The sequence below is a fragment of the Amphiprion ocellaris genome, chromosome 13 (genome assembly GCF_022539595.1).
Source record: "Amphiprion ocellaris isolate individual 3 ecotype Okinawa chromosome 13, ASM2253959v1, whole genome shotgun sequence".
NCBI lineage: Eukaryota > Metazoa > Chordata > Actinopteri > Pomacentridae > Amphiprion > Amphiprion ocellaris.
Window position 1 is genome coordinate 8955074 of NC_072778.1, and position 25280 is coordinate 8980353.

Here is a 25280-nt window from a genome sequence, read left to right on the forward strand (position 1 = left end):
CCTTTTTTATGTCCCTTCCTCTCTTTTTCGCATGCCCTTGACTGAAGATTGAATGGCAGAGTTGGAGATAGATTGTTGGGCAGTTGCCTTTCATGCTGATAATGCCATTTGATGGAGGGAAGTTTTTGATGTGCTCTGAGTATAATAGAAGAATCAAGCATCGAGGGGTAGGGCTGATTTTGCTTGGAGAAAAGCTGTCCTCAGTGATAACTTCATCACTGCATGTGGTCAGACGTGGGGTAAATTCAGGAAGGGGATTAAAAAAAAAATGCCCAGTCAGAGCTGCAGCAGTTGGCCCCCTATTGAGCCGTGGGGCCTGCAGACCATAGTTTGAAGGTCTGTGATCTTCCATTGGTATTGTTAGTCTTTCTCTCTTCTCTCTCCCTCAGAACCAGAACGACTCAGCCTCAAAATGCCTTTCTAGTGGGATTAGTGAGCTGTTGCTTTTGTAATTAATGAAACTCCGCTTTCTGTGGTATATCCTCTAAATGCTATCATTTGAAGCCTATCAGATAGTGCCTCGTATGTTTTCGTAAATCACAAAGCCAATTCAAAGTAAATGTGGTCTCGGCATTAGACCGGGACAGAGAACGGCCCCGAGGCAAGTGTACTTATCTCTGTAACTGGAGCTCATCATGATGAAGTTTTCCCTCTGACAAAGTGCCGAGGAACTTCAGTTCTGTCTGCTCATTTAGCAACAGAAACCCTATCACCACCCGCACAAAGGCACCATCATGTTCTATTGAATGTCAATGTGAGCAACAGGGGGGCCAAAATCCTGCCATTAGAATATCATTCCTTAGTACTTTGGCTTGATAGAATGCAAAATGTGCTCATCTCTGCTGCATTTTTTATCAATCTCACGGCGCATGGAGCGAGACAATATGAATCAAGCCTTATTGGACAGCCAGTGCAAAAGCTACATTTTTTAATTCGAACACCAAGTCTAGGCCTTCTTGTTTATCTAACAGCTTCATTAACAGCTTCAATAACCCTTAGCCGCCAGTCTTGTGCGAGAAATAACACATTTATTTACATCAGCCTGTCTCTCCTTTTGTCAGACTGAAGGTGAGAAACTGGAGATTTGTGAGTTGGCCAATTATATGGCAGCAAGCTCGACCATAGGTGAGTTTAATGAACAGCTCCTCGGTACAAAAGAGGAGAGGGGAGAGCAGGCTGAGGGGAAGACAAGCAGCTGGGCTGAGAGGAAGTTGTGGCTCAGAATAAATCCACCTCTGCTGTTTCATACTGAATTTATGGTACATGTTTTTTTTTCCTTTCTTCCTCCCCCACCAGCTTATAACTAACTTCAGACTGGAACTTGTGAGAGGATGTGGTCAAGGTCCCTTGAGGTAAACAGGATAGTGTTTGCGTGTTGCTCGGCGGCTGGAGGTCATAGTTGAGCCCTCCTTTCTGCATCCACCGGCCTACATCGGAGCTGATAGGCAGACCAGAGGCGAGGCTGAGGAGAGGAGAGCGACGGGATGCGCAGTTTATCAGCTGACAAGTGCGTATCGGACAAAAGAGCAGCAGAGCGGCTGGCGAGCCTCCGCATCGAGTGAGTTTTTTCCCCCCCAGTTCTTTTCTTTTTTAAACATCCTGCACAGCTGCTCGGCGACAGGGAACATATAACTGTGTTACCTCCCGAATAAAGAGGGGGGACAGCTGCATTGTTGGAAGTACTGAGCTCGAGTCGAGGAAGATTTCAGAGACGTTCCACTCGGAGCTGCCAGCTGAGGCTCTTTTCGCTTTAACGCGGCGCAACGTCCGCGCACAACTCCGCTATTCCGCCGTGCAGGTCGGCTGCAAGCGAGCCAAGATTTCTTTTTCTCTTTTTGTCCGTGGAGAAGCTGTAGCGTGTTCAGAATCAACACTGTGCCAAATCGCACACGCGTTTTTGTTTTTTGTTTGAGAGAGAAAGGCGCCGATACGCGCTCTGCCCGCTGCAAGTTTGGACTTAAGCGCACCGCTGGAAGTTTATGTGCCTCGGACTGAAGCTTCATGCAGGTCAGTGTGCAGTTAGATATTTTTTTCGCTTTCCTTTTGCTCTAAATGGAAATCACCCGCGTAATTTAAATAAACGACAGTAGCACCGGTGGCCCGTGCGCAGTAATATGGTGTCTAATTTGGTCTGAACGCTCAATTGCTATATTCCGACTGACACGATGTGGAGCCGAAACCTGCCGAGCTCCCAACCCCCTATTCCCCATCACAGCTATCCTGATTTAAAAAAAAAAAAAAAAAAGACATTTGGTTCACAAATTGTGCATTTTTAAATTTTGTTTTATTTATTTATTTTTTGAAAATGCACCGCTGTAGTCAGAACAAGTGCAAGATGAGTGCATTTCTCAACAGGAAATTTATTGTGACCTGAAGTTTAATTATGAAAAACATGCAGTTTGGAAGTCACCTACTGAGCTGTGGAGAACATCATGTGTTGAAATGATCTGCTTTGCAAGATTTCACAGCTCTTTGTGGAAATCATCCTAGTGCAGACAGTATAAGAAAGAATTTTTTTTTTTTAAATTCTGTTGCTGCTTTATGACATTATTAAACATTTTTCCTCACAGGAAAAAAAAGGATAAATGATTATCATAATGACACAAGCATCCTCCTGATCTCTATCACTTCTCACCTCGCTGTCCTCAGGACCTCTGACCAAAGGGTTAACACAGTGTCTCCAAAAAGTGCATATAAAACGTTATATAAATCACCAATGTAGACAACCAACTAATTCTGCTAAATATGAATATTCAGATGTTGATGAGCTGATACAAACTTTGCACTTTACAAAATCTGAGGAGCAGGAGGTTGAGAAGCTTCATCAGAGCCTCTTACTGACTTTGAAAGAGGCCTCTAGGAAGGTTGTGTCTCGCACAGCAACTCAAAGGTGTGCCTTCAGAAGGCAACCTCAAGGACTGCATTTTCTGGAGGGATGTGGGGCTGGTTGCTTGACAACCAAGAGATGGATATGCAATGTGCCATTTGCGGTTGGGTTTTGTTTTTCAGAAGTGGAACAATTTGAGGAACATCAAGGGGTGCTGCTAATTAAACAAAACAGTTGTGACATTAACTGAGTGAATTTCCACCTTTCATGTGTCTCAGCAAAGGAACATGGTGACTTGTCTCAGTTCTTGACAGGAGCCAGGGAGCAATGTTGATCAGATTTCACCGTGGCACGGATCAGGCTATACGCACTCTCCAAACACACGCATCTGACTCCACTTGATAGCCCAGAAAGACAAGTATATCTATCCGGCTCAGTTGATTTATGGCTATTGTCCTGAGTGCCATTGAGGAACTGCAACAGTTGAAGCCATTTTCTGTTTCATATTCTGTCTCTGACAAAGACTGTAATTGTAAAGAAATGCAGATCTTCACCACTTCAGGCCTCAGTGGTTAATTATAGCAGCGGAAAAAGCTTTTTGTTGGCCTGCAAATCACAACACTTACTTCTATTAACGTGAAAAAAACAGAGCTCAGGTTTTGTCAGATGTAAAGCAGCAGGTGTGTTATGGAGGGGAAAAAAGTTTTTAAGTGATCGATATTTTCGTAATCTTTAGCCTTCGGCTGTGCCATGGGCCACAGAAGAACAAACAGCGGCTTCAAACTAGCAGAGAAAACGGTCTGTCTTTCTTGTGCCAGCCTGTAAATGCATTACAGTGACGCTTATTGGGCGATATTGAACATGTGGTTTTGTAGCAGGGCACCGGAACACGAGTACAGCTTGTATTAGCTTTTCTCAAGGCACTGATCATAATTGAAATTGACTTTCCTGTGTAAGATATAACAATCTCGACGACAAATGTTCGGGTGACTGCCACAGCATCCTGATAAATGAAGTGTGTTGTGTTTACACTTTCCTGAAGCACACCTGCAGCCAGAACAGTGCTAGTGACTATTAGGCTTTCAACATATTTTGCACAGCTGTACAGAGGAAAGCAATAACCCAGTGCAGTTGTCTTGTGTAGAGTGCGCCATAATGTGACAGACGATTACACATCTTGCACCGAGACTTAGGCTTGCTGCTGTGACCCCTTACTGAGGCTTTAAACGTCATCGCCCTTTAAGCCCACTAATCAAGGCAGGTGACTACAATTTCTAATGCAGCAGAGTGCAGGAAATTCTCGAGGGGATTTTTCTTTCTTTTTTTTTTAACATTGCTCGGAGCTTAAAATCATCTAATTAATTCAGAAATATTAGAAGAACTGTGTACACAACACTGCCACTCCGTGTTTCTATCTTTAAGTAATTTCCCCTTTCATTATTCCTGCGGAGAATTTAATATTCTGTGTGATGAGAACTGCCTCCTTTAGGGATAATGCCAGCTTGAATACTGGCCCTAAACAGTTTTATAGATTGTTAAGGGGCAGTTGAGATGACTCCTCTCCGTCTTTAGAAACGACTCCTCCGAGATGTGGCAGATATGGGGGGCAGAGTCGATGCGCAGACCTGCAACTATAATATTTCACCTTATTACTTGTGGATGCCGACGGTGGCTCAGGAGATGACCTTAGGAATTATAACATTTGATGTGGCAAACAGCATGGCCGACTCGCCTGTTTCAACACATCAGAGCAAACACGTGAAGGTTAATGCAGCCTGACAAACTACCCACAGTTCCCTGGGCTCGACGGATCGGTTCCATGTCATATTTACTTTACATAATTGCTGCCCTCTAATCTGTTACTATTAACACACAGCCTGCCTGGTTATTGTCTGCTGTGCTCTCTTTCACCTGTTTTCTCTCTCAGTACATTTTCCCTGTCCTCCCACGAGAGCAGCCAGACATCATGATAAATAGTTGGCGTGAAAGTAAAGCGTGCCATGATGCATTCTTTAGTTCTTCAGAAATTTAAAGAAACCAAGCGTTGCGAAGCCTCCATCGGCAGACGGGCTCGCAGATTTCCTTTTGTGACCTCAAGTCAGTGGATTACTTGGGTTTAGCACAGCGATGTGACACCTGCAGCAAAGTTTAGCCTGTTTAAAAAAATAAATAAAAAATCGTTGTGGTACGTGCAAGTTGCCAAATTATAGCTGAAAGTCACCCTAGGATTTGGGAGGGAGGAGATTGCGTGCTCTTGAAATGTGCTTAGAGTAGGGATATTTAGTGACAGCACTTGATGCATTACCTCTGTGGTCTTTAACTACATTGTATGCTGCACGAGAGAGGGTAAGAAGAAGAAAAAAAAACTAAAAAAACTGTGGTAAAGATGTGTGCTGTTAGAGCACTATATATGCCCTATGCTAAATTACTTTATGTAACAGATTTGTCTTTTTTCCCCAATTCATAATATGTTTTATTAATTTAAAATGCGTGTATCTGAAAGAGCGTGGAACAGCGAAGAATATAAATTGAGTTTTATATTAACCTAAATATGGATTTGCCTTGTGTTTTCCATCTTGAATATCTGCTCCGTATAATGTGATACCTGCCATTGCACTGTGATTGGAAAGGCGAGCGGAGGCGTTCTCAAGGGAACAGCTATTGTACCGGCCTCATGGCTACTGTAGGCTGACTGCCCGACCTAATGTGTTGTGCATAACATAAACCTGTTCTGCATCTTGTTGCGCGCGTACGTGCAAATGCGTCGGCCGTGCTGTTGTGCGTAGGTGTCCGCAGACCAAACGGCCAAGCTTCTAATTGTGTGTGGTGAAGTGGAAGACCTGCTGTAGCCTGTGTATGGATTACTTAAAATCAAGGAAAGCGAATATTCAAGCTTGACAGCTCTTGGTTTTGTTTTGAGCTCTCTGGCCAAAGCAGGCTGAGATGAAAGCCACCTGCGATTAGCCACAGGATGCTGTCCTGCTGGTCCAGCTCTGGGAGCAGCACCACTTCACAATGTTGTAACCTACAGATTAACATTTATGGCTCAGCGTGCTCCGGTGGACTTTCTGGGTCAAGACCAAGTGGCAAGATTGAGGAGTGGGTTTGACTTTGTAACAGTACAACACTCGCTGCATGCCCCGGGCTGAGCCTGGTGAGGGAGAGCCAAACAGAAATGTGCTTAGTTGTGTCATAGGGAGAAAAAGATAGAAATGCATTGTGCTCTCTGCTTGTGAAAATTGCCCTGAGTGAATACCTGCGCGGTGTCAAGGTTCAGCTTTTGTGAAACGCAGGCATTGCAGAAGCCAGAAATTGAATACGATGTCAGGAGTTGCTACATACTTTCCCAGATGTTGTATGGAGAACATTATAGTCGTCGTCATCCAGCTCGCATTAGAACAATTTTGAAACTTTTATTTCTAAACATGACAATTTTTTTTTTCCTGCCCTTCACAGCGCTCCAAGTTGCCAAAATTAAAAAAAAACGATTTCTTCTTGCTGCTAACTTGCACAAAGCAATATTAGCCCTGGAGGAGGTTTCCCAGAATAGCTTGGACCTGCCAAGGGCCTTAGCTCTGCTCTATTGTGGCTTGTGGACAGCCCAGTGGGAAGTTGGGCGTCAGCTATGCTTGTCGATGGAGTCGCTTGATGGCCTCAATAATTCAGTTGACGCGACCTCTGTGATGCTGAAAGCCTCAGGTCTGGTGGGTGACGAAGAGCGATGATGGGGAAAAGCGCTGGTTCATGTGGGAAGCCAGTCAGTAACACATTCTCTGTCTTTTTATTGTCAGCAGGGTGAAGAAGAAGAAAATATTGAATATCAGACCATTGAAGAGTGTAAAACTGGTGCCTCAGAGTCAGTGTGGTGGTACACAGGTCAGTAATCTTTGACTTCCAGCGGAGAACAGTGTGTATTCAGAAGTCGGTCTTAGCCAATTGCTACAGGCCAGACTCACTAAGTTTCACCCCTGGAAGTAGAGGAACCAGTGCAATGTGGTGAATTTTCAGATTGATGTTTCTTTTATAAGGCCTGCAGTCTCTCAGTATTCTGATAGTGTGCCATCATGACCTACATACTCCTTAAAACGCTGACAGCTAAAGAATAAAACCCTCCAGTTTCTTTATGCATTGTGTGGTTTATGTGGCACAATATGCCTAAAGAGAAAACACACTCAATATATTATTCTCTGTAAAGTGTAAAAATGGTAGTCATTCTTCACTTGCAATTGATCCTTCGTCTAATTTCACACTATTGAAGAAAGTATATTGATTCATTTTGTAACGGTTATGTAGATGTTTAAAAGCAAAAGTACGTCAAAGTCTCTGGTCAGATTTGATATTTTCCAGCAGGCGCAGCAGCAGCACCGGAGTATTGCATTCCCATTGCAGTATTCACCACTGAAGCCCTCCTCATCCTCCTCAGTTGTCTGCCACTATTATATGATTGCTGTGTATATTCCATCTCCCCCTGCACATGCAAAAAGAGGGAGGGTTAGTTTGTTGCACAATCATGTGAGATGCATTTGAATGACACCCAATGTCAGCACTTTAGAATACCTCTCCGCATTTGAATTTTTATCTGGTTGCCAGGTTTGTATGCTCCCAGCATTTCAAATGTCGTTTGAGTAATGATTTTCAGCCACTCTCTGAGTAAGCTGTTGATGGGCTACAGTAGTTGTACAGATGTCCTGATTAGACCATCAAGCAAGAGCTTTATTTGATAGAGAGTTTGTGATTAAAATGGCACTGTTGTCTACATAAATAAGCTCCCTACAATAATTCCTTTTTTTTCCCCAGCATTGTTCAGGGTCTCGGACCCATTTTCTTTTGTTTACCAGACATGTTGGGGGACAGATTTGGTTTGAATTTTATTCTTTCAATCACCCTCTGTGGCGTTGTGATTGCTCTGTCGCTTCATTACAGTGCAGCTGCGGTATCACGACAATTTAATTTATTTCCGTAACAATGGGTCGATCATGGATTTGTCTGTAAATTGCCACAGGTCTGTAAAGTTGAATTTATTTTGCACACCATGGAGTCGGATCATTGTGAGTAAGCATCAGATGACAATTGTTGGTGCTGTCTTGGAAGATTCTCAATTAAGTGAATGTACATGAACATCATTACTTCCTTAGATCCCCTGTGTGAAATAAGACGGCAGTGATACCAATTCGGAAGAGGAGAAAACTGTGTTCCATTGAATTAAGACCGTCTAGTGTAATTGGGTGTGTGATATGGAAGGGAGCACCTATTTTGATAAGAGCTGGGTTTAATACTTAGCCTTGGATACAGATAAACGCTGAAGCCTGTATGTATGAATTCGCTGAATAACCTGTTATTACCATTTGAGATTCAGGGAGATACAGCAGAAGAAACATTATAAAGCCCTGCTTTTTTTATATTCCAATTGTCCACACCTAGCAATTACATTTTAAAAAATGAATTTGGCTGTGCTTGCGATTTCTCCACTAAAGATTCAATGAATATATAACTCATATGAGTCACTGGTGAAGGGTTATTTGGGGGATTTGTAAACATCCCCGCTCAGCTTATTATGTTGGTACTGGCACATGCCTTTTATTATTTAATTCTCGCACACAAAAAAAGCGAACAATAAAATGCTTAGGATTAGATGTTGACCGCTATGATTTACCAGAGAGAGACAAGCAAAATAAGAAAAACAAAACACTGTGAGTTCAGCTCGGCTTTTTTGATTTGTTTTTTTATAGTCACCGCGGCTTTGTTTGTCTTTTAAATGTGCTGCAACTATGAGGGATGAAACTCCAAGCTCCATGTGCGTGGAATAATCTGAAGTGGCTGTATCAGAGATTTGCATCACTTCACTCCACTTGTGAATATTCTGCATCGTACACTGAGACAAGAGACCTAGCATGGAGCAGGGTTTCATCATCTTTCCTGAGAGTCTCACTGAGTGTAGGAAGCTCATCCGTCACCAAGTATGCTCAGGATATACCTGCCCCTAAAATTTAATTACTGGTAAATGCAGGATTTTTTTTCTCTTTCTTTCTTTCTGTCTCCTTGTCTGGCACTCTCATGTGGTCAGTGAGTGCACATTTTCTAAGATTAAGAAAGCCCGATTTATAGTGATCTCGAAGCAAAATGAACATAACTGTATGTGTTTACACTGTCATGGAAAGTTGGCACTATTGGATGAGAATTTCACATACAGGGAGATCGGCTAATGACAAAAAAAACTGCAATCTTGATTGCGATGCATGCATTTTTAGGTAAAAACTACACTTTATGTTGCAGCGAGGGATTTAGGCATTGAGCCTCGATAAAGAACGAACACAATCTGGTTCAGATGGCATCCAGAACTGACAGAGTCTGGGCATCGTGCTGCAGACAAACACTTCTGTGTCTCCAGAATCACTGGTGTCAGGGGGAAACAGGCAGCATCTGATGGAACACTGCCCTGGTTCTCCCTCTCCCCTTCTCCAAGCGCCGGGAGGCACAAAAAAAAAAGAAGAAGAAGAAAAAATAAAAAAAGAATAACTGAAGAGAAACTGAAAGAGGAGAGGGAGAGAGGAGCGTCAAGGAGGAAAGGGAGAGAGACTCGACAAGATGAATTATGCAAAGCTGTCAGAGGCGGCTATTGTTGGAGGTGCTGGCTGTGTTAAAGGGAGCCAGCCCTGATCTCCACAAGCTCCATCAACCACTCTCACCACTCCCCATGGCTGAGAGCTGTCTGATCTGTGCTCCGGCAAATGGCCAACAACAAGACGACGGAGGGGGGGCAGAGGTAGGGGGACCGGCCAGGCCACTTGGTGACAGGTGAATTGTCTTGGAGGGACACACCGGCGACGACAAGTACGCTCTTTATTACCGTTATTTACAGAGGTCGCCAACGGGGAGATCTGAGCTGATATGAACAGCCGCCCCGCGGAAATATAATTACCGAACAAAGGCTTAGTGAATAGTTGCCATTTCAGCATTCTGGTCAGTGGTGGCTACTGTTGTTTTGCACAATGCTTTGTATGCTAAAGCCAGAAGTGTATGCCAGCTCAGTTTAAGCGGGTGTATTTGTTCATTGGTTTAATAATGCATAGACTTTCTTATCAGCTCTTACAAACACAGATTGTTGTCTGTTTAAAAAAAAAAAAATCCTTCAGTTAGTGTCAGTCACAATTTCCTGTAGTTCAATGTTTGGTTAATAAATGACTTTTAAAGCCATGAAAACTTACTTTCCCCATCAGCTCTTTACGAGGAGTATTGGTTATGGTGTTAGTTTTCTGCTAAAGTTTGAACAGTTTTGGTTGTTTTGTGAGATATTTCTAGATTTGTGTTCTCTGTACCTTTGCCGATGGTTTGAGGTGGGCAGGGCAAAAACAGTGACATCTCCCCTGCACCAATCAGAATTTAGCAACATTTGAATTCCAATCAGATGGTTGTTGTTGGTGGTGTTCGGTCACTGTCGGTTAAACCTGAACAAACCATGATGCTGTCCTGATAAAACCATTTAAAGCAGGGTTTTTTGTTGTTATGCTTTGAGATATATTTAAATTTAACTGTTGCTCATTTAGTCATGAGGGTTTCCGCAGTAATGTGTTTAAATTGCTTGTTTTGTTCAACAAAGAATTAATTATTTTAAAAAACAGAGATGCAGTAAATGCCCTCACTGAAGAGGCTACAATCAGAGAATAAATGGAATTAGTCCTTGAGGAATGACTTCAACATTTACTCAAACGTTACTGCTTAATTTCCTGTTAATTCACTAATCAGTTAATTAATTGTTTCAGCACTAATCAGCTGACTAATTGATTTAGGACTACTTCGAAAATTTCTCTCCATTTTACCCATCCCTTGCTTGATGTATCAGAAAGTATCTTCTTTTTTTTTGCTTTTGATGAATAACCCACTGACGTCGTTTGCTTTTTTTGGTGAATTTTTTATATAAACCGACTTATTTGCTCCAAGACTTCTTTAAAATGTTGCCCTCTCCTTTGGTCATTTCTTCCAAATCCCAAGTCACAAGCATAAAACATCCCGCTCTCATCTTTGATGAATATGTGTCAGACATGAAACAAGTAAATCTCACTTAAACCCTTGAAACCTCTCCAACTGCCCTGAAGAGCCAATTGACTTGGACACATTTCTTCACACCATATTATACAGATGGTTTATGGTTTATGCTTCAAAGAAGTGCAGAGGTGTAGGACAGTGCCAGGCGTCGGGGGGACGCTACTCAACTGGCATGGGAGTCATTGGGACGTGTGTGAAGCTGCGCTGCGTCGATCATGAACTGTCTTTTTCCTTGCCTCACTGCCTTGTGAGAGGACCTCTGTGTGACACTAATTTTGCAGTGTCGACTGTTCCACTGAGTGGTCATGGGTGACTGACTGTCCTGATTCAACTGCACGATCAAAGGTACAAGGGAATGTAGGAGTGAGCGATACCAGAAAAGTTAAAAAAGGGGCCACGAATTTACTGGACAGTTCATGATTCATGACAAACTGCAAAAATGTCTCTTCAAACTTAATCGGATTCATTTTCACTTTTTACAGATCGGTGTGCACTAGTATGTGCCCTCAATAGGGTAACTGGAGGCAGGTTTTGCATAATCAAGGCAAAGACAGAATGGCTTTTATTCTTTTCTGCTGAGCATCATACTGTACTGTAGTTAAAACCTTTGAAACTTAAAGCCTGCACTAACACAATAGAATTCCCTTTAGAGCCTGTATGACCTTTGAGTGGATAATTTAAACTACCATGAATGTCTCCCTTGTATCCTGATAGGGTCCCCGTGTGCACTGCCTGTATACAAGCAGGGCGGTTGGACTGGCTGTGAAAAAGATGGCATCGTTGTATTACAGGAATGTTTATATGGGGACTTGCCTGGTCAGTCAAGGGCTTATGGCTGATTAGGACACAAATCTAATTCCATCCTACAGTGCAGGCTTGCGGCTCAGTGGGTAGGACTTGTGGCATTAGCTGTTTTTCAGATGGTGAATCTCTTTACAAGTCCATAAAGAAGAGGGGGGATCGTAATCAGGGAGGCTTCTGGGCGTGCCTGCTTGCACTCATCCCGCGCATTAATCTGCCAATCTGGACGGGTGTGTACAATTTCCTGAAAGTGATGAGATGTGAGTGAGATGGCCTGTGGCATCGTAAAACAAGTGTGTGGGGGGTAGTGTTGGGACTTGAGTGTCGGGGTTACAAGAGAGTGTGTCACTGATTGCATCTTGGCCCATCGGGGGAACAGAATGATATCAAGCAACTCTGAGAGAAGGGGGGAAAAAATAACTTTAAGAGGCCTAGAACAGCTCACAATTTTCATTAGCCCTGCATCCCGTGCTCTACCCGCGACTGCTTCGGTTTTTGGAAAGTCTCTCCGGGGCCAGTGCTATCTTGCAGTGCGACGGTACGCTATCCTGGCTTCATTGGAAGGTTTTGATGCTTGATGTGAAACGAAGTAGATCTCATTTGGGAAAGAAGGAGTCTGATACTCAAGTCTTACAGCTCAGCCAAGAGAGAAATGAAATTGCGGTGTGTGGCATGTGTGAGGGTGTGCGTGTGTCAGGAGGCAGTGGAAAATGGCTGGTAATAAACACTTCTGACACACCACGGCTCCCATCCACATTCCACTCAAGGGTTTTTTGCGGATTAGTCACGTTCTCATCCCCCTTGTCCACATTTTAGGGCACAATGAGTGTCTTCTTTGAATTTTCAACAAGTTAACGATTTAAACACCGATACATCTAATGTTTGTGTGCACACAGCCTAATGCAGTGCATGGACTCGGTCAGAGGTCATGAGCAATGCGCGATATTTAATTCTTCTGCTTAACTGTCACGGGCAGGTACATCAAAAAGCAGTGCACCGGTTTGCATTTTTTGACAGAAATTTGTTATCTGGGCTTGTTTTATATATTTATATATAAAATTGAGTTCACCTTGCGTAGACACATATAGTCCTTGATGGAACACAGCTGTCAACGGCGTTCTTAGTTTCACAATTAGGGTGAAGATTGAATGAAAACCGATCACAGTGGGGTCTCTGGACACTGTGTCTGGAACGAGGCAAGGCTGAAGTTTTTAAATGTAATATTTTCAATGCTTTGAGCACGAAAATAAAATTCTGTTCACTTTCATTTTATCAGAGTGGCAACACATGGCTCAGAGTGACACATATTAAAACCTGGGGAAAGTAAAGCCAAACCAGCCGGCACAGATATTGCGAGAGGTAATTGGGAAAATATGTTGTCTCACATTTCGGATGTTCAGTTTGCATGAAATAACCCCCTTAATTTATTTATTTTTATTCTCAAATGTCACTGGTTGACTAGCTAGAAACATAAATATGCATTTTAAAAGCCGAAATATGCCATTTAACTTCTGTTTCTCAGCTCAAGATGAAATCATTTTCAGTTGCAGGTATTTCAACCAGTGAATAGTTGAGGAAAAACTGCTGCTTGCCTGTTCTTTGGATTATGCAGAGAAACAAGTTCTGGAAAGCACATTTCTGGTATGAATTTTCAGTGCTTTGAGTATCTCAAATGGAGTTCCATTTATTTTTTTCCCATTCCATTCCATTTTATTTTAGTTTTAATGGTGTGAATGCAAAAAAAAAATCTGGCAAATATTTGAGAACTTTGATAAGTAAATCAGAACTATTTGCACTTAGATACCAGTAGAAGTAAGAGATTTTGAAATTCAGGCAAACCAACCCTGTATGCATTTCGCTGTCAGGGGTGTGTATAAAGTGGATATTCATTTCTTTTAGAAAACCGCTGATTAAACTTGCACGTAATGGTTCAGAATTATAATTCCATATGAGTCACAATTTTAATTAGAAATGGAAGTATTCATGGTCATGTCAGAAAGTCACTGTCTGTGTGACGTGTGACTTACTGATTTATCCGTCATTTAACCAGCAGTTGACACTCGGTGGATGTTAATTTTGGAATATGATCACTAGAAAATTGGAAAGCTCAACCTCTATTACACAGAAATAAAATAATAAAAAATTATTATGCAACACCACCACTAGGTTTTTTTTGTTTTGTTTTGTTTTTTTTGCAAAACTACTTTTCCTCGATGTGAAAATGTTTCTGAGGGACAATTTTTTAAACGAATACACTAAAGATGATTTTAAAGGCTGAAACAGGTGCAATGAGGAGGTGATCTTTTCAACAGAGGAAGTCATGTATGTAGGGGTTCACGGGTGAGGTTTCATGGGAGGAGAGGTAGCACTGGGGGAGGGGCAGGGAGAAGGGGATAAGTGTGTGCTTTTGAAGATGAAGCAGATGGATTAGTGTTATCTGAGCTCCTTGCTTCCTTTTCCTCATCTCTCTTTCCCAGGTAGAGTGGATGGAAAGCTGAATGGACTGAAGAAGTGACCGACGGAGGTTCATAAGTGGGAGGAGGAGGAACCGGAGGGGGGGGAATCGGTTGCAGGACAGGAATCACAGCCAGAGGAGGAAGAGGAGGGGGGAAGGAAAGAGCGAAATAATCCAGTGGTGAGTGTCTCAGGAGAGCATCGGCGGCGAAGGGGAGGGAGTTGGATACCCAGCATGCAGGCAGCATGGAAAGGGTGAGGGAGCAGCGGCCTTTCTGCTCGCTGTCCAAGAGCCAGAGAGATCGAGAGCGAGACTTCGAGAGAGACAAGGATCGGGAGCGCCGCTACACCGCCTCCTCAGCTGATCGGGACGAGGGAGCCTGCCGCGTACCCACTCAGAAATCCTACAGCTCCAGCGAGACGCTTCAGGCCTTTGACCATGACCCTTCGCGAATGCTGTTTGGAGGCAGAGTCAAGGAGATGGTCCACAAGGAAAGCGCGGAGTACACCAGGCCAGGTTAGCAAGAACAAATGTTTCCTCGAGTTGTCTCGCTGCTGGATTTCTCAGTGTTTGTCAGACGGAGCTGGGAAAGTATGGGTTAAGAGGGGCAGCTATTGAGGCTGCCATGGATGAGTACAAGGCAGTTATGTTTAACTGTGGGGCCTGTAACATCCGAGTACATATATTTGATGACTGTGACTGCAAAAAGCTATGATTTGTAGTAAAAACAAATCTCTGTGCTGACTTATATTACCTCCCTTCCTTAGTCTGAAGGGGAAATTCTGACAATAAACCGGAGATTTCAGCTTGTTCGAGTTTAGCAAATACCACTAGCATACAAAATCCTTATATCCATGTTCGTTTGCTGATGCCCAACAGCGTGAAACTTCATTAGCAAATGAACTTGGTGCAGGGATTTTGTTGTTTGTATATTTACTAAATTTTACCAACTCACAGTTTTATCTTCCACTTAATCTGTGCAAGCATGACAAGAAATAACAACACGACACCAGCATGCTATACAGTGGTAAACACAATTAAAGGATGTCAAACAAAGGCATAAATTAGTTTAATTTCCCTAAACTTTCAGAGAAAAGTCATATTGGGTAAGATACTGTGGGCTACTATGACCTTATAAAATGTTCAAACCCTGCAGGACTATGTTAAAATAATAAGGAAAAATGCTCACTAAGTAACCCCCTCCTTTAATTGGCTGTTAGAAACAGCTTTAATTTTTGTAATTAAAAAGTTTGAGCAGTTTATTCTATTTTATGGGACTCTTTTGGCTCATAAGATTGTAATCAGAAAATCTATCCATTACCCCCTTACATTTCCTTGGTGCTAATTGGTGTCCATTTTAGAATTAATGTGATTATGATGAAGTTGTGGGAAGAAAGCTAGTTTTCTTCATTTCTTTTTAAAACCCAGGCATTTAGTGTTAACGAGTGTGCCTTACATCATCACAGTAAATGTCAGATTTAATGCTGGTGGTGGAAAAAGAGCATATTTTGTGTCAATTAAATGCTATGTTTGCTCATTGTGCTCTCTGTGTGTGAGATGGTGTGTGTGAACTCTCTATGTGCAATGAACGATCATTTGAAAGGGCTTCGTATAGCAAGGTCAAAAATAATTCCTGCAGCTGTTTAGCTCAGGAGACCATTTTTAAAGTAACCTTAATATTTGAGAGGTCACAAACTGATACCAGAAATTACATTTTTTGCTGTTTTGTATGATCTTTAAATGTTAAATGAATGTTAAATGTCAAAAAGTCATTGACCTCTAAATTCTGTTAAGGAATAAATTGCAAATATTTATGCTTCCAAATGATTTTAGCTACTTCTAAAATACAGAACATTTCTGTAATATAATACATATTATACTTAATAATACATATATTAGTAGCAGTAGTTTAAGGAGAAAATAGAAATATACATATCTGTCATGGTGACTAGATAACTATCAAATAAATATTACAGTTGCGAACTCTATATAATTTAACTTCAATGTACAGTGAATGAATTATAAGAACACTTACTTGTTAATCCAGGAATTCTTAGGGAACTCAGCTCAAAATATTTTCGTATATTAACAGTAATGTAATGTTATTTTTTCAAAGATGCTGTGGTGTCTTTAAAGGCAGGGCAGGTTATTATTTTATTTCCAGTGAATAACAGAGCCTCAAGTAATTCCAAATGAAGAGAGAGCTAATTTATTTAAAGTTTATTATTAAACATTCAATGTCTGAAACAGCTTTTGAAAACTATTAACAATAAATGAGAGATTGCGTTTATAATTCACTTATTACTATGTATAGTAAACCCAGGCACATTTGATTTTAGTTTGTTTTGTGTTGAAATCTTTAATAGAGCTTATTAACAATCTAAATATGCAGCATGTAGGTTGTCAGGTGTGATTTGAGGTAAAGAAAATGGCTTTGTGCATCTTAATAAGTTGATGAGTGTTAAGTAGCTTGGGAGGATGTTGTTTAATGCTTTGATTTAACAATTACACCCTCCCCTGCCACCACGCTCTTAGACTAAGTGTTTTTTTTAAGTATCCCTGCTCTTGTCCGTTAAACACGCTGTTGCTTGGTTTGTTAACTTTACTACTTCTGTCATTCACAGGGCAGACATTTTCGCTGAGGCAACTCGGGATTTGTGAGCCATCAGCTCGCAGAGGCTTGGCTCTCTGCCCTGAGACTGGCCTCTCTCACCCGCTCAGCAGCTACTCCAGAGGACCGGTCGCTACAGAAAACCATGAACCTGTATCACCGGAACGTACCATGGCTCTTTGGGGAACGGGGGCAAAATCTGGGCAGAATTCATGCCTTTCCAGCCGCTCTAACTCAGCGCTCACGCTCACTGACACGGAAATGGACAATAAGTCGGACAATGAGATGGGTGAGTAGGGCACACTTTGCGTTCTTTAATCCCAAAACGTTCATTTGTTTGCGGCTCGTGCTTCCATTGCTTTTCGAAGGTGGGGTGGGGGAAAAAAATCGCAATGTGGAAAAAGCAGCAGTAGGCTGGATTATGGATGGTGTTGCAGACAAGGCCCTGATTGGTGGAAAAATAAAAGTGGAAGCGCCATTGGTGGGGCTGCTATCTGGAGAGGCATTTGCAGCTGTCTTTGTTTGGATCAAAGGCGTGTTTCCTTGCCGCATGCGGAAAAGAATTTGGCCTTCAGATTGAGCAGTTGCTAGTCACCTGGTCCTTCTCCACAGGAAGCAGAGGAGTTTGATAAAGTTTCCCCATGGGCTAGCATATAATCAAAGATAGCTTTGTGTGCCTCAGTCTGAGATTTTGCTTAGAAATTCTGCTGTGGTTGACTGGGCATACATAATGGCTGATTAAATGGGCACAATGGTTTGAAGTGCAAATTTGATCATGCTGGAAACCTGAGATTGAGGATTGAGGTTCTCTGTTTGAAGAGGGCAAATCTTTGTTGTGTCGAATGGAGGTGATGCATATAAGATGGCTATATAGCTTGCATTGTTGTGAAATTTACACAGCTTTCGCATTTTGTTGTTCTCCGTTTTGCTTATTGCTGTTACTTCCTGAGAGGTTAGTTTGCAATTTGGAGAATAATTTATATCACATCTATTGTAAAATGCTGCTTCTTCCATCATTCATTTTTTTTAATTAAAAAAAAAATCAAGTCTGTTGCGCCTAAGCTCAGTCGGCTTATCATCAAATTTATCATCTCATCTGCATATATTGTGGTGTAAAGCTTTTAAAAAAAATGTTTCCTGAAGTTTATTCTCTAAAAGAGCTTCTGACGTTGTGCATTCATCATCATAGTGTGAGCCATCACCATTATAACACATGCAATAAAAAGTTCTAATTATTCTAAAAATCCAATGGTCTCAAAGAGTGGCAGGCAGTTTAAATAATTAGGCTTGATTACACTTTCCTGGCCAGAACATAAAGGAGAGGGTAAAAAGGAAAATGTCTTGTGTTCATGTGCTATCAATTTTTATACTGAAAACATTGGCTATAGTCTGACATTTGAGACAAGTCATTTTCTTAATGGCAGTATTCATCATAGTGAGCTTGTCTCCGAGGAGGGGAGGAGGGGAGCTGAGTAAGTCTTTTACCTTTTTCAAAATGCCATCAGAATCCAGACCCATGTATTTGTTCCAGTGTTTGGCCTTTGCTTTTGCCCGATCCACTGTATACATTTATGAGTCACTAAAAGCTCAGCCCTAACCACAGAGGTGCCTGTAAACATAGTCCTCACCTCCTTAGCACTCCACTCCAGTCACATTTGTTGCTACGTCTGCCAAGAATGAAACCGTAGCACCAGCCTTCACTCCATTCTGCAAGACAACGCCGAATCTGGCTTCAAACGGTTCTCTGTTGAGCTTTGATTGCACCTGCCCTCCACCACTTAAACTGTGTGAGCGCACACACACACTCATTCACACACACTCATTCACACACGCTCATTCACACACCACAATACGCCCCTTTGGCGTACCTCCTCTGGAGTTTCTTTTGGAAACTCCTCAAGAAGCTGCTGCTGATTGGCTGCAGTTTGCACAGTGTCCCACTGAGACCCAAACTAACTCACTATTGTCTCAATTAGTTCCATTATAGGAAAAAATAAACACTCTACCTGCTTTATCCCAGGTGAAATTACTTTTCGATGCAACAACAAGCAAAAACACCGAAGAGCTAATTTATTTATTAACTGAACTTCTGTCTGTGTTTCTGACTGCGCACATGATTTCATGGTAGAGTTTAAAATTCTTACACCTTTTTGTTAAACTGTTTTTGGAGCTAAAGTCCTTTTTTTATCTAGATTTTGAACCAGAACAAAGAAAAGCTTTGCCACTGTTCCACCTCTATAGATCTTGGTCCTTTTTTTTGTCAGGAGGCATTGCACTTTTGACTTTCACTATTTAATGAAGCAGCTAAGAGAAATGACCCATCCAAAGGTTTCCATCAACTGAATATGCATGCAGAAGCTCCGACAAGGGGCCGTTCAGCCCCACTTATTCATAAATGAACTCAATATTTCATTCTAATTCGCTCTGTTCTGCAGAGTGTTCGACACAGAGAAGTACCAAAGCCTCAGCACATTCACAGAGCGCGGTATCTGCAGATCTTAACCTCGGCAAGAAAGAGGTCCACCTTTTAAAGATGAACCCCAAGTGGTCCTGAGTGGTCACCCTGTCAGTGTGCAGCTTTAAACGACTCACTGGGGGGGATCAGGTTGAATGGGATGAGTTGTTTTGTGAAGTGATGCATTTCATTTTTGAACATACAAATAGAATAAACTAAGAAGAGAAGACCAAGCCAGTGTGACCGCTGTCAGTAGAGTTCTGTGCCTATGACGCTAATAATAGTGCTCATTTTAGCATTTGTCTAATTTGTAATGAGATCAGGTGTCAGCTTTCTTTAAAAAGTTCTTGTGTTTTTTTTTTCCCTTTTTAGGTCAAACCATTAGTTGCATTTTAATACTCCATAACAAAATGAATGATAAATCATAATTGGCTATTTATGACACAACATGAAGTGGGTTGCTTTTTTGGGGTGTTTTTATTGAAGAAAAGGAAGAAAGCGGAATACAATCAGCTAGGTTGCTTGCATTGATTTTATACTTAAGCTAATTCTGCAGCACTAATAGAATCCCCTGAAAACACAATTGATTTAATAAAGCATTCATTTTGTTGGTGTGGTTGTAAGAATGGCCATGTGATTGTAAGCACTCTCAATAGATGACACCATCCTGTTTATATGTAGCCATCTACATGGATAATAGACAGCACTTTAAGTCACATACATATTCAAAAATAAATTTTTGCAATTAAAAAGATATACTATTCAATAACTCTTCACCATTTTGAAGGTGATATTCACAAGTACAAAGAACAAAAAAAATATCTACGTAAATGCCCTTCTCATGCAGAAATTATGTATTAACATATACCCTATACCTGACATTGATAGGTTTGCCATGGACAAGCACACACACACTCATACAAACACACACATTTCTGCTCACTGACTGTATCATGTTACATTAGCGCTGTGACATCTCCCAGCTGTAGTGTTGGAACAGGAAGTGTTGGAACTTCATGTCTGTGTGGAGTGTAGCTCTCCAAGTCGCAACTCTGTGAGAAAAGGGATGTTTGAATAAGAAGCTTTAGAAACCGACTCTTTTTTTCCAGTCAGAATTGTTAAAAGCATGTAAACTAGTGAAGATTTGGAGGGGTAAAAATGATATCCAAAAAAAAACCCCATTTCCCCAGCAACAGCATTATATAGAAACTTATTGTAATATTATTATAATGTGAAAAATACAAATAACATTTTCTGTGATATTTTTTTTTCTATAATTTGTAAACCTATAATTTAGTGAATTCACTGGAGACAAAGCATTTAAAATATCCTTGTATTTTTCCTAAGCTGCTTTTCAAACACTTATTACAAATTAAACTACTGCTTTCCTTTGGTGACTTTGGTATTTGCTAAAGGATTATTTGTGCTGGAAAAATATTGAAGTTAGTAGATTTTGTGTTTACATGGATTAGAATGTGGGTCACATGATGCCCGGATGTTTCACTGCTGCGTACGGTTTTTACTGAAATGCGTGGCATATTTTTTTGAATAACTTGAGAAATAGCAAGGAGATAATAGGACCAAGCATGCATTATTACTTTTCTTGTCAGACTGGAATTGTTCATGCAGAATAAAAGCAGGAATGAAATTCTGTAAATCTGTTGTAATTGAAAATGGTTTAAATTTCAGAGTTAACACCTCAAAATATGTATGTGGGCTCACCTTCAGTGGTGCTTCACTTTCAGTTAACACGCTGAATACCATGAATGTTCAGAGAAAATAAAAGAAGACAGAAAATATCTTCATTTTGAAAATTCTTTCTAAACAAAACCAACTGAGGCATCAAAATTTTCACCGTTCGGTCCACTAGCTCTTTACAGCAATGTATTTATAATGTTCTAATATGAAATTATTGTTGCAGAGGTTGTTGTGTGATTATTAATATATGTTAGGTTGGGCTGTTAGGTATGTATAGCTGCTGAGTAAAAGTGAACACAACCATGGAGTTTTTTTTTTTTTTCTTCCACCCTAATGTTGACTGCGCTGGCTTCAGAATCAATATTATACCCCTCATAAAACATGAATGACTGCATGAAACAGAAACAGCATGGCCCAGTTGAGTTGTATTCCTAATAGGGTGTGAAAAAGCTTGCACTTTTTGTTAGGTACTGCAGCTACAGAGCTGCAGTACTTCATGACAGCTCTCCTCGGCTGTACAAACCATCACACATGGGGTTTATTGTTCAGTAGGAGGGGCGTGATGCCTGCTGACCCCTGGTTAGGAGAAAAGGACTTCCACTGTGATGCCTGTCATCCTTGGTTAAAGAAGCATCATTTGCTCGGGCCTGCACCTTCTGTCCAAAGTAATTTTTCAGAGGGAGAAGAAAAAAGTGTCGCTTTGATGTTTTCATGGAGGATGGCCTGTGTAGAAGTAGCACTCCCTTGTATGTCTTTACTGCTGAGTTCTTATCCGGGACTGTTGGACTGTTTACTGGGGGATGTAGCAGAAAAGAATTTCAATTTGTCCAAGTCACAGGTCTACATTGCAGTCATACGCATTTTACAGTTGAGTATAGCCCACAGATTCATTGTGTGAACAGTGCCAGTAAAAGGTTAATTAAATCAGTGGAGGAGTCACAGCAAAGTGTGCTGTAGCACAGCAAGCACCAAAGGCTTTTTGGGTGGGAGTATGAAAGCGTATCAGACATCCTCTAACATGCTGCTCTGTGTGCATGTATTCATGTTCTCTCACTCTGCGCCTCTCCCTCTCCTCTGTCTCACGTACACACATGCATGCGCACACGCCTGGATATCTCACTCTGTTTCTCACACTTTATCTCGCTAAGATTAGAAAAATCAAGCAAAAGTGTCGTCATTTGCACACACACACACACACACACATGCACGGGGGACGTCACGCTGACGAAGGTGACACGCCATCTGTCAAACTCCTGTGTCAGATCTGCGCCTTGTATTGTGACGGTGGAATCAGCCTATTGATCGTAGCATGAAGAAATCCACTCTCACACTTTCATAATTCAATATGGCAGAAACCAAACACAAAAAGAATAAATAACATCAGTTTTTTTTCCTCTCTCTCGGTCAAAAGGGCCGGCCATCTGTGATATTTTTGAAGAACACTCCAAAACTGGCAGAGAAAACAGTTTTATCATTTGTTAATGGGGCTAGGAAGGTGTCTGAGCTTTACCTCGTGTCTCGTCAAAGCAGGAGACGTGCTTTGATTGCCATCATTTATTGTCATCACTTCCCTGCTTCGCCCGGTTAAGTGCTCACATTGTTAGTGCTCCGGGTGACGGGGGATGTGGGATGCGGCGGTGACGTGCCGAGGTGTCATACTAGGTGTTGTGCTCATCAGTCATGTGAAAAAATTCTGGATTTCTGTGTCGGAGCAATTTGGGGAAAATCTCGAGGAGGTCACTGCCCTGTTTCTGTGCGGAGCAAAGGTTGGCGACATTTAAACCTTCATCGAAGCAAGTGACAAACTGACCGCTAAGAGGGGAATTTCGATTTACCCGTATGTGTGGGAAGCTTGTGTTTCTTGTGCTGTTGGCGTATTGTTGCGTGTAGACACATTTTTTGTCACACAACAGCAACACATGGTGAAAAACTTCTACTCACACCACAGCTACCCCCCACAGAGTAGATGATCTGATTAGACTTTGGAGTGTCTTGCCGTATAAATTTGCATATTAATAAGGAAAAGCAGATTTTCTTGAAGCTGCTATGTCTCTTTAATACTTCAAAGATAGAGTTTCTACTAAAAACATCTTTGTGAAGACAGTTTTTTGTTTTTTTTTTTTTTTTTGGAAATAGTTGCTAATTAATTCTTCTTACTTATCATATCCAAAGACAAAATTTGGATAGTGTGTGATATCAGCATTACAATTAAAATGCATGTTCAGTCTGTCTCTATTTGCAAGCAAAAATATGCATTCAACTAAAAAAATTCATAATTGATTGATCTGATGATGCTGTTTCTGATTTATATTTTATAGGAAAAATACATTTGAAATGTTAATTGTTTATGAATTAGAAAAAGGCAGACTTAATTTCCTATAGCCCACATGGATTTCTTCAAAAGTCTTACTGTGTCCAACCAACAGTCAAAGATCTTTTGATGCTTAAATAAAAGAGAAAAGCAGCAAATATTCACATTGAAGAAGCTAAAAATTTAGCACCATAAAGGACCTGAATGATCTATCCATTATGGAAATAGTTACAGATGAATTTTTTTGTACTTCCAGTAAATATTTTACCTTTAGTTGAAATTTTGACACTTAATTTACTATGTTGTATCTGTAATTTTGCCTCTAGAGTTTCAGGTGGAGCACTTGAAAATAGTGTGTATAATAGTCAAGGAGACATTCAGTATTTGGGTTAATCTTTCGAGTTTACTATACACAGACTGCAAAGATGAATTTGTACCTTTGAAAGCTACGAACTCCGCCCAACATCTATTTCTAGTGCGCACTGATGAATCGTCGAGTAACAGAATTTGCTTCTCCAACTTGAGTTTCACCCAGTTTTGCAGAGCCTCACTGACAGCACTGTCGTGGTTCGGCCTAATCACTTGCTGGTGCCAGACTGCAGGACATGTTATTACGATTAGGAATTACTCTGCAGTTGTCAATTATGAGGGCCACTATTTACTGTCCTCAAGAGAAAACGGCTCATTTCATTTCATCACGCAGCCTAATTGAGAGATTGTATTACCATGCAATGCGGAAATAGTCAGAAAGCCATTTTATACTCTATGAATATCAATGTAAGAAACAGGGATTAGCATGTTTATCCATTTTTTTAGTCTAGTAATTACATGTATATCTTTTACACCCTCTGCAATCAGGGACCATCAGTGTTTTTCTGAACCCTCCGATCCACCTTTACCCTCCTGGGATGTGAGAGAAGCTATAGGGAGCCGCATATATCACTGATTGCATGTGAAATAATTAATCGAGACACCACAGCTTTGTTTTCTCCCATTTATTGCAAGTTAAAACTACAATGTAAAAAACAAAATCTTTGAAAAGACAGACAACCACCAAGAGCTGTCAGTATGTAGTATCTAGATCCTTTTTTTTCATTTTTTTTCATATGGGTTAAAATAGATTCTCTTTCTTGTCCCGATTCGACACTGGGTCTTCAGATATTGTCCCCAGACTAGACCAACCTACCAATTTATTTGGTTTCATGTCTTCCTTCTTTTACAATCTCCTTTTTCTCCCCTGTCTTGGGACACAGGAATATTTGTTATCTATTGTCATGGTGCTGTGGCTTTGACCTTTGCGCTCCTCAGTATTGGATGTTGACAATCAAAAAGTTAGAGATCAAGGTGACTTTTCTGTTGCCGTTGAATGCAAAAATGGCTCTGCTTTGCATGTTTTCATACTTAAAGTCTTTGTTCATCACTTCCAACACGTCCTTGACCAAAAAAAAAAAAAACACTGGGCCCAAACTTTTACAGCAAAAAAAATAAGCACTGGATAATGTTTCTTTAGTCTATAGTCTCCAGTGGCAATTACAAACAATTTCAGGAGTGTATTAATTATAAGCCAAAGTGCAGCCATACTCGTCTTAACTAGTCCAATTAAGGGAGAGCATATAATACCACAAATATGTGCAAAAATGTTTTGTGCTAATTGTGCTAGGCCACTCTAATTTTCTTTTTGACACACACAATTAAAAGCACATATTCACTGCAAATTATGACCCTGGATCTTTTCATTGGCAGTGGAAATGTATTTTAGTCTTTCATACCCATGAATAAATGTTTCATTAAAAGGTCTTGACTTCAGTCGAGATTTCAAGGAGTTTTCGTCATGAGCATTTCATCTAGCTCCAACAATGCCACAAATCAAAGGGGTTTCGATCCCAATTTACTTTCACTGTATCAAATAGCCTGTAATATTGAGCTAAGCTAATACGCTGAAGATTTGTACACAGAATGTAGCCTGCAGTGCGCTGTTTGCTGTGCAATGTAGAATTTTAAATGTGAAATATCAAGGGCTTGGTTTCCAGTGGGCACCAGAGTGTGTGTGTTGCCAACTTTTATGGCTTCAGGTGCATT

The 25280-nt window shown here is 41.0% G+C and overlaps 1 protein-coding gene across 6 annotated transcripts in view; it reads left to right on the forward strand.

The window, feature by feature from the left end:
* Positions 1 to 1204: 1204 nt before the first annotated feature.
* si:dkey-237h12.3 (teneurin-3) overlaps positions 1205 to 25280 on the forward strand; it is a 136288-nt gene continuing 112212 nt past the window's right edge. For 5 of the 6 annotated variants that reach the window (XM_055016375.1, XM_055016377.1, XM_055016378.1 and 2 more), the window contains exons 1-3: positions 1205 to 2007; positions 14149 to 14642; positions 16751 to 17026. In XM_055016375.1, the coding sequence (XP_054872350.1) occupies positions 14372 to 14642; positions 16751 to 17026 (547 nt within the window). In that variant the 5' untranslated portion in view covers positions 1205 to 2007; positions 14149 to 14371. The remainder of the gene's footprint in view (positions 2008 to 14148; positions 14643 to 16750; positions 17027 to 25280) is intronic. The other variant, XM_055016376.1, reaches the window with a different exon arrangement.